A 9,192-nucleotide genomic window follows, 5' to 3' on the forward strand; every position below is an offset into this window, starting at 1 on the left:
CAGGGCTACCACAAGCAACCTTCCCCACCTCCGGACTGCACTCTCCCCGTTTACGCTGAGCCTAGCCCCTCATGCCCGGGGTTCCCACGTGAGTGTGTTGCCATGCTGCCTTTGCCTCTGCGGCAAGCCTAGGCGAGGGGCGGGGCACGCTGCTCAGCTTCTGCAGTGAACCCCAAGCCACAGGAGCTGCCGCCCGCTTGCCAAGCCCACAAGAGCGATCTGAACGCCTTGAGGATGCAGCTGCAGGGCCAGGCGCACACCAGCCGCCAGTGCACACCTGATCAGGCCGCCGGCACGCTGTTGGCCCTCCATTTTGCAGGTCGGCCGGCGCACCCGCACCAATCTCCACAGGCAAGATGGCTACCGGCGAGAAGGGCGACGATCTGCGTCGCCTGGTGAGCGGGGGACGGGGTCGTTAGTCATGCGCGGAGGGAACAGCGTTTGGCAGCCTCCCCCAAACGCCTTGCAACCATGGAAGCACGGGGTTGGCCTCGCGGCGCGCGCTCCAAGGCCCGCCGCCACCGACCCGTGCCCTGCCGCTGCCGCCGCCACAGGTCAACGAGGCGCACCCGCCCCGTGCCGCCGACCTCGCCGAGCTGCACAGCTTGCAGAAGACGCGCAAGGAGCGCGGTGAGGCCCTGGCAGCATGGTGGGGGCGGGGCTGCACGCTGCGGGGCTCCCCACAGCCTCCCATGCCCTGCCTCGCGCCCGCCGTCGCGCGCAAGGGTATCGAGGGCTTGCCGCCGCACCTACGGCAGTGCCTACCACACCTTGCGGGGCCTCCGCCGGCCCGCCCCTTCCCTCCAACCCCGCTCCCACCCCCTTCCCTGCCTCCCTGCCTCTCCCCTGCAGATGACACCGCCAAGACGGCCTCTCTGACGGCCACCCTCAAGTCGGGCGCCCGCGAGGTGGGCCCCCGCGTCGTGGTGCGCGAGCCCAAGCACCTCTACCTGCCCCAGTCGCCCCGCTCCCGCGCCGCCGCCGAGGAGGAGCAGACCGACCTCATCAAGGAGATGTTCCACGAGATGGGAGACATCGGGCTGAAGCCGGTGGTGGTGTACCACAACCTCAGGTGGGCGTTGTGGGGGGGTGTGGGCGCCCTCGCATGGGGAGGGGTATCCCATGCCCGCGCCCGGCAGCGGCGCAAGGGTTTGGGCGCAGGCAGCTGCGCGCGTGGCGTCTCGGGTTTGCGGCCGCAGGCCTGCGCGTCGCTATTGCAGACCCCCGCGCGCTTGCATGCATGCACCTCCCCCCTTGCCTCTCCCGCCTGCCGCCGCCATGTGACGCCTCAATGGCCGCCCACCCACCCTCCCTCCTCTCCCTGCCCCTCCTCTCCGTGCAGCGTGCCCGAGCTGTACGAGCATGCCCTCAAGTACGAGCCCTCCACCCACATCGTTGCCTCGGGAGCCCTGGCCACCCTGTCGGGCGCCAAGACCGGCCGCTCCCCCAAGTGAGCCCGCCCGCGCGTGGGGGCATCAGTCTGGCAACACGCGGCAGCCAGCAGCCACAGCCAGTTGTGCTGCTCCTCGCCCGCCAGCCAGCCCCTTCTGTACTCCCCACCACCCTGCTCTCCCCTGCCTCGCACCTGGCCGCTCCAGCCGGCCTTCCTCTGCCCCGCCGCCACCACCTGAGCCTCCCCCTGTCCCCTCTTTCCTTCCCTTCCTCCCTGCTTGCCCCCCCCCCGCAGGGACAAGCGCGTGGTGCGGGAGCCCGACAGCGAGGCCGACATCTGGTGGGGCGCCGGCTCCCCCAACTACGAGATGGATGAGCGCACCTTCATCCTCAACCGCGAGCGCGCCGTCGACTACCTCAACACCCTGGACCGCCTGTACGGTGAGCGGTGGGGGGCTGCAGGGCGGGGCAGGCTGGGCTGGTGGGTGCGGCAGGCCGCGCCGGGCTGGCTGGTGCGGCAGGCACAGAGGGCGGCTGGGCAGGCACGTACAGTCAGGTGGGCGTGAGGTTGGCAGGAGTCGGGGCACGCCGGCTGGGCACCAGAGCAGAGGAGGGCATGCGAGAGGGGCCGCCCCAGGCCCTGGCGGGATCCGACTGGCTGCCGTGTGCGCCCGCCCCGCCCGCCCCCTCCCCCTGCAGTGTTTGACGGCTTTGCGGGCTGGGACACGCAGGCGCGGTTCAAGATCCGGGTGGTGTGCGCCCGCCCCTACCACGCCCTCTTCATGAACAACATGCTCATCCGGTGCGCGCGGGAAGGAGGGCGCACGCGGGTGCAGAAGCATACAGGGCCAGAGGCGGCAGGCGGCCTGGGGTGTAGAGACAGCAGGCGGCCTCCCCTGACCCCGCTCGCCTCCCACCCTCGCCTCCCCTGACCCTGCTCCCCTCCCGCCCTCGCCTCCCTCTCCTCCCGCAGTCCCACCGAGGACGAGCTGCACACGTTTGGCGCCCCCGACTTCACCATCTACAACGGCGGCGCCTTCCCCGCCAACCGCTACACCTCCTACATGACCTCCTCCACCTCCATCGACGTCTCCCTCAAGCACAAGGAGATGGTGAGCGTGCGCGCGGCGGCGGCGGCGGCGGCGGTGTGCGTGTGTGTTTGTGTGGTGGCTGGATGGAGGGAGGAGCAGCGCACGGGCGGTGGCTTGCGCGGGGTGGTGTGTTTGGTGCAGCGGCGAACAAGTCACCCCAAGCCTGCCTGCTCGCTCACCTGGCTTACCTGTCCTGCTGCTCCCTCCCCGCTCCGCCCCGCCCCGCCCGCGCAGGTCATCCTGGGCACCCAGTACGCGGGAGAGATGAAGAAGGGCGTGTTCAGCCTCATGAACTACGTGCTGCCCAAGATGGGCATCCTCTCCCTGCACTCGGGCTGCAACGAGGGCAAGGACGGCGACGTCACGCTCTTCTTCGGGCTGTCAGGTGGGTGCCGGGGGGGTGGGAGCGGAGGGCGCGGCCTTGAGGGAGGGCGCGGCTCGAGTGCGCTCTCTGTCCTGAGCGGGAGGGGGCCGGGCAGGCCCTTGGGTGCTGCCGCACTCGGGATCGGTTTGGCCGAGGCGCTGCCGCTCGCATCGTGCTCCAGCCCCGCCACCCTGCCCCCCCGGCCGCCGCCCCGCCCCTCCCCGCAGGCACCGGCAAGACCACGCTGTCTGCCGACCCTCACCGTCCACTCATCGGGGACGACGAGCACGGGTGGAGCGACCGCGGCGTGTTCAACATTGAGGGCGGCTGCTACGCTAAGGCCATCGGCCTCAAAGAGGTGGGGCGGCGGCGGGCCGGCTGCCGCGCAGGCTGGGCATGGCATGGCATGGCTGGGTGAAGGCGGGCAGCGGGGGCTTGTGGCACCACAGCACGACAGCCAGCCAGCCAGGCATTACCAGCCGGTATTACCAGCATGGCTGCTGGCTCTCTCTTACAGGGGACCGACCCTGCGACCCACCACCACCACACACACAACAAACACACACACGCGCCCCCCCCCCCCCCCCAGGAGAACGAGCCCGACATCTTCCACGCCATCAAATTTGGCTGCATCCTGGAGAACGTGGTGTTTGACGAGGAGACGCGCTCCGTGGACTACGACACCTCTCGCATCACCGAGAACACGCGCGCATCATACCCCATCGAGCACATCGGTGAGGCGGATGGATGGATGGATGGATGGATGGGGCTGGGGCTGGGGGCTGGGGGGAGAGGCAGGGCGTGGGGCTGGCGGAAGAGGCAGGGCAGGAGCGGGTGGGTAGTGCCTGGGGCATAGAGCGTCCCTCGAGCGACGCTGGGCTGGCCTGGCGTGTGGAGCAGCCCTTGGGCTGGCCTGGCTGCCGGCTGCGGCTGCCCGGTTTGCTCACAGCTCTGAGCGTGCGCCCTCCCCCGCCTGCCTCGTGCAGAGAACGCCAAGATCCCGTGCGTCGGCGGCCACCCCAAGGTGCGGCGCGGGCCCACAACTCATGTGCTGCTGAGCCTGGCACTGGTGGCTGTGCCGCTCAGCCTGGGGCTGTGCCTGGCCCGCCAGCTGCACCTTTCTGACCCCTGGCCGTCATTGCTTCGTCCCTTGTTGTGCAGAACATCATCATGCTGTGCTGTGCGTTCCCCCGCGCCTGCTGCTTGCTGAGTTGGAGCGCTGCGCGTGACGCAGCCTGTGCCGCCGCTGCCGCCTTGGGTGCCTGTGGGCTGCAGTCGTGGACAGCCATGCATGGAAGTAACCTGCTCGGCGTTGCTTCCCGGTGCAGGCGATGCCTTTGGCGTGCTGCCCCCCGTGGCCAAGCTCACCAAGGAGCAGGCCATGTGAGTTGTGGCGGCTGGCTGCCGCGAGCCAAGCGCCTTCCACCATCTTGGCTGCCTCTCCCGCCGCGGCTGCTTCTGCAAGCTGCGCTCACCTGTGGCGCTGCCCTGCCTCCCCTGATGGTACTGCAGGTACTACTTCATCTCCGGCTACACCGCCAAGGTGGCGGGTACGGAGCAGGGCGTGACGGAGCCGGAGGCCACCTTCTCCGCCTGCTTCGGCTCCGCCTTCCTCATGTGGCACCCGGTGAGGCGGCGGGGGTGGAGGTGGTGCTGCGCATGATGTGGTGCGCGGGTGGGACAGGGCGGCAATTTTGCGGCAGGGTTTTGCGCAGGCCTGGCTGCCGACTGTACGCTGCGCTGCTCATCCGCACTCCCCCCACCTGGGCTTGCAGACCAAATATGCGTCCATGCTGGCTGAGAAGGTGGAGAAGCACGGCGCCCACGTCTGGCTCATCAACACCGGTGAGACTTTGAGGCGCTGCTGTCTGTCCTCACAGGTGTCTTTAGAGGTGGCCGCACAGGGCTTACCGCCCCGCACGGAGCGGCTGCGGTCCCGCTGCCTCCCAACGCGTCCCGCTCTGCCTGCCCTGCAGGCTGGACGGGCGGCCCGTACGGCGTGGGCTACCGCTTCAAGCTGCGCCACACCCGCGCCATCGTGGACGCCATCCACAGCGGCGAGCTGGAGGCAGCGCAGTACGAGACGATGCCCACCTTCAACCTGCAGGTGGGGCCGCCGACCGCCGGCGCTGCCTGCTGGCACTGCTTGCAGGGTTGCGGCGCACATGGCAGCCAGCGCTGCTTGGCCTTCCTGCCTGCCCACCTGCCTGCCCGCTCTCCAGCACCAGTGAACCTGCTCACCCGCACCCGCGCTGCCCCCGCCTCGCCCGCAGGTGCCCAAGGCGGTGAGCAACGTGCCAGCGGAGGTGCTGCTGCCCATCAACTGCTGGGCGGACAAGGAGAACTACACCAAGACGCTGTCCCACCTGGCGGAGCTGTTCCAGAAGAACTTGTGAGCGGGGGCTGCCGGCTGGTCCTGCAGTCGAGGCTGGGCTTCGTCACGTGTGCGCCCGGTGCCGTCGAGTGGCGGCTGCTGCTGCTGCCGCTGCTTGCCTCTGAACGTCTCGCCTGCCTGCCTCGCTCCGCTCCCTTGCTCCCTGCAGCAAGAAGTTCGAGGACGGCGGCGGCCATGTGACGGCGGAGGAGGCGCACCAGATCCTGGCGGCCGGCCCCACGCTCTGAGCCGGAGCCGCCGCCGCCACGTGATAGCCTGCCTGCCGAGCGCCGGCAGGCGGCGCTGCCGCGGCGCGCAGCGCTCCGCGTGCCCCAGGAGGAGGCAGGCCCTCCCTCGCGGTGCGCATCCGGCGCCCAGGCAGCCACGAGCTCACCCTTTAGTAGCCGTAAGCAACGGAACATGCCTGTATACTGATTTTTCCGCCCCCCACCCCCTGTCCCCACCCTTTTTCCACCATTCGCTTTGAAAACCGTCCGTGCCCCCTCTGTTTCCTGGTTCCGTCAGTGCCGCCACGTTCCGTCAGTGCCCCAACCCTGCTGCCCCCTAGATGCATCTGCTTTTTTGCTGTAGGCGAATGATGCCCGTCTGCTTGCTTGCTCGCTCTCACACACACATACCATTCCACCCGCTGCGTCGCCCTGGCACACAGCTGGGCACGCCCACAATTAACTGTCATTGCAAGTCACGAGTCTGTGTCTGTGCTGGGCGGGACATCCCAATGATACGTGCATGCTTAATTGTAAACAGCATCAAACGACTTGAGGCAGGAGCCGCGCTGGAGCCGCTGACTAGGCAGGGACCTCTCTCACCAGGCTGCATTTCTCCTTTCCTTTTTGGGAGGGCCCCTCCCGTCCAAGGTTGCCAACCAGCATGCAGCAGGCCCGGGCAGCGGTGGCCTCTGGCGGCGGTCCGCAGGGCGCCCAGGAGGAGCGGCAGTGCTACGAGGACGAGGAGCTGTCCTTCATCGAGCCCGTCTATGCCACCCGCACCGCCATGCACCCCGCACCCAAGCACGAGTACGTGCCTAACCCAGGCTTGCTCCAGGCGTGTCCCCAGGCCTTGGCCGGCCTGGGAGAGGTGGCCCCACAACTCCCCGCTTGTCAGCCATGCTGTATGCCCTCCGCCGTCCGCCGCAGGATGCCGCGCCGCACGATGCCCGCCTACATGGCGAAGGCGCTCGTGGAAGACATGCTGCAAATGGACTTCAACCCACGGTCAGCCAAACCCACTGCTCAGGTTCCCTGCCAGCCGAACCACACGGCCTGCCTCTGCCGAGCAACTCACCCCAGGCTGCCCGCCAGCAGGCACCTCCAGCCAGCCTTGTTTGCCTCCAAGGCCTGCCCACTGGCGCTGCCGTTGGGCCGCCTCCCATGCCTTGCAGGCTGAACCTGTCCACCTTTCTGTCCACCTGGATGGAGGCTGAGGCACAGGAGCTGATGGTGAAGGTGGGGCAGGACCCTCTCCTGTTGCTACAAGCCTGCACTGCGCCACCCTTTTCGAGGGCCACCCCACGAGCCGGTGTAGCTGCCGCCATGCCTGCTGCCTGCCGCCTGCAGGTCGCCGCCTACAACATGGCCGATGCGGTTCAGTACCCCTCGGCTGCAGAAATGGAGAAGCGGTGGGGAGGGCTGCCTGTGGGGGGGATGGCGAGCAGCTGGAGGCGCCGCGCCCAGCTGGGACGCGCTGCCCAGCAGCCTGCCGCCCTGCCATCGGGCCCTTGGGGTGCCCTGCTGTGCTGCAGGTGCATCAGTTTTCTGGCAAAGCTGTGGCACTGCCCCGATGACGACTTTGTGGGCACAGGTGGGTGGATGAAAAGCAGGCGGTGTGCCTGGGTTGGCAGGAGGCCAACGGTGGCAGCTGTGCCTTGCCAGCACGGCGGCGGGCCATCACAGATGCACCATACCTCTCGCCGCCGGCTGCGCCGCGCCCTGCTTGAAGGCTGCGTGGGCAGCAGCGAGGCATGCTACCTTGGGGGCCTGGCGATGAAGAAGAAGTGGCAGCAGGCTCGGCGTGCCGCGGGGCTGCCCATAGACCGCCCAAATCTGGTGCTCAGCCACGTGGCGCAAGTGTGCTGGCAGAAGGTGGGCGGGCACGCAGGCGGCCTACCTGCCTGCCCTCCTTCCCTGCCCACCCTCTGTGCATTCCTCCTTTCCCCTGTGCCCCCCCAGTTCTGCGTCTACTTCGATGTTGAGCCTCACTATGTCGACGTGACCCACGACTGCCTGGGTGAGCTTTGGGGCCTCGCGGGGGCGGGGTAAGCCATGGCCCAAGAAGAGCAGTGGGCACCCGGCTGATGGTTTGTACAGCCCTGGATGGGAGTAAGTCTGCCTGCCTACCTGCCTGCCTGCCTGCAGTGATGGACCCTCAGAAGATGAAGAATCACATCGATGAGAACACACTTGGTGCGAACGGCAGGGGCTGGGGGTAGCGGGGGACAACAGGAAGCGGCCATTCAAACTCCCCCTCGGGGCCTGGATGCCCTAAACGATGCGCCCTCTGCCCCATCTGCTGCCGGCTGCACCGGTGCAGGAGTTGTGGTGATGATGGGCAGCACGTACAACGGGCAGTATGAGCCGGTGGAGGAGGTGGATCGAGCTCTGGAGGAGATCAAGAAGGTTGGGTGCAGCAGGCGGGGTGGCAGCAGGCTGAGCAATCCTTCGGGCTCCCTGCCTTGATGACAACTGTGCCTGATCTGCCCTGCGTCCTGTCCTGTGTGCAGGAGAAGGGCTGGGACATCCCGGTGCACGTGGACGCCGCCAATGCAGGAAGGGGCACCCCCGGGCTCGCTGGCCTGGCTCTTGCATGCCGCAGCCGACCTGCCGCAGCCCGCACCAGCGCCGGGAACGAGAGCTGCCTGCCTCCGCGTGCGCCCCTCCTCCCCACTCTGCAGGCCTGGTGGCGCCGCTGTGCCAGCTCGGCGTGCGCTTCGACTTCAGCCTGCCGCACGTGGCGTCCATCAACGTGAGCGGGCACAAGTACGGGCTGGTGTACTGCGGGGTGGCCTTCCAGGTGTGGCGCAGCCGAGCCTGGCTGCCCAAGGACATGGTGTTGACCGGTGAGGCCACGCCGCCCTGCGTGCCGTGCGCTGGGCTCCCTACTGCCTGCTGCACTCCCTGGTGGCCACCCTTCCGTCCTCTGCCGAGCTGCTGGCCGGCATTTGGCAGCTGCTGCTGAGCAGCAAGGCTGTCTCCTCCCCTCTGGGGCACCTCACCGTGCAGTGGACTACCTGGGCAAGGAAGAAAGCAACCTGACCGTCAACTTCAGCCGACCAGGGGCCCAGATCGTGGCCCAGGTGGCGTCGGGAGGGCGTCGCGGGCAGGGCAGGGCGGGGCAGCCTTGATTGATGCACAGGTTTCTGCGGTGACGAATGAGCCGGGTCGCTGCTGACCTTGCCTTTTTCGTTGCCGGGCTTTGTTGCGGTACCGTGCAGTACTATAACTTCATCAGGTTCGGGAAGGCAGGCTACCGCCGCATGTTTGACAACCTGTTTGCTGTCTGTTGTCACCTGGCCGCCAAGCTGGAGGAGACAGGTGGGTCAGGGTTGGCAGCAGTGTGCGGATAGTCTGGCAGCTGGCAGCAGGCATGCCAGCACAGCAGTGCAACCACGCGAGCAGGACTGCATCGTGACTGCATCCTCAATCCTGTTCTGCCCTGCCCGCTGCAATGTCCTGGCTGCCAGGCCACTTTGAGATTCTATCCACCGGTGACGTGCCGGTGCTGGCTTTCCGGCTGAAGCCCCTCACCACTGCGCTGGGCCTGGAGAAGTAGCGGTGCGTGTGGGGTGGGGCGCTGAGGAGCCGGCCGCGACCCCGGCCTGCAGTGCTGGTACTGCCTTCGCCAGCCAGTCCGGCCCATGGCTTAGCTACGCTGCAGCGCTTTCATCAATGCTTCACTGTTGCTGCCCCCTGGCCTGCCTGCCTGCCTGCAGCACCTACAACGAGTACGAGTGA

General features: G+C 67.8%; 2 protein-coding genes across 2 annotated transcripts; both read left to right on the forward strand.

The window, feature by feature from the left end:
• Positions 1 to 19: 19 nt before the first annotated feature.
• On the forward strand, positions 20 to 5,469 carry CHLNCDRAFT_56532 (hypothetical protein; the record flags this gene model as incomplete). Its single annotated transcript, XM_005851767.1, has 19 exons — positions 20 to 88; positions 320 to 395; positions 555 to 630; positions 853 to 1,072; positions 1,343 to 1,450; positions 1,688 to 1,833; positions 2,092 to 2,194; positions 2,366 to 2,504; positions 2,718 to 2,868; positions 3,075 to 3,205; positions 3,437 to 3,581; positions 3,834 to 3,871; positions 4,009 to 4,027; positions 4,176 to 4,230; positions 4,360 to 4,474; positions 4,623 to 4,692; positions 4,824 to 4,954; positions 5,121 to 5,239; positions 5,391 to 5,469. Exons 1-19 carry the CDS (start codon positions 72 to 74, stop codon positions 5,467 to 5,469), a joined length of 1,938 nt encoding a protein of 645 aa, XP_005851829.1. The 5' UTR covers positions 20 to 71.
• Positions 5,470 to 6,112: 643 nt separating this feature from the next.
• On the forward strand, positions 6,113 to 9,192 carry CHLNCDRAFT_133312 (hypothetical protein; the record flags this gene model as incomplete). Its single annotated transcript, XM_005851768.1, has 15 exons — positions 6,113 to 6,258; positions 6,379 to 6,456; positions 6,624 to 6,687; positions 6,799 to 6,860; positions 6,984 to 7,042; positions 7,181 to 7,323; positions 7,411 to 7,468; positions 7,597 to 7,644; positions 7,772 to 7,857; positions 7,962 to 8,106; positions 8,133 to 8,297; positions 8,461 to 8,534; positions 8,673 to 8,772; positions 8,922 to 9,006; positions 9,171 to 9,192. The coding sequence occupies 15 exons, from the start codon at positions 6,113 to 6,115 to the stop codon at positions 9,190 to 9,192; spliced, it is 1,335 nt and encodes a 444-aa protein (XP_005851830.1).

The sequence above is a fragment of the Chlorella variabilis genome, assembly GCF_000147415.1.
Source record: "Chlorella variabilis unplaced genomic scaffold CHLNCscaffold_1, whole genome shotgun sequence".
Classification (NCBI taxonomy): Eukaryota; Viridiplantae; Chlorophyta; class Trebouxiophyceae; order Chlorellales; family Chlorellaceae; genus Chlorella; species Chlorella variabilis.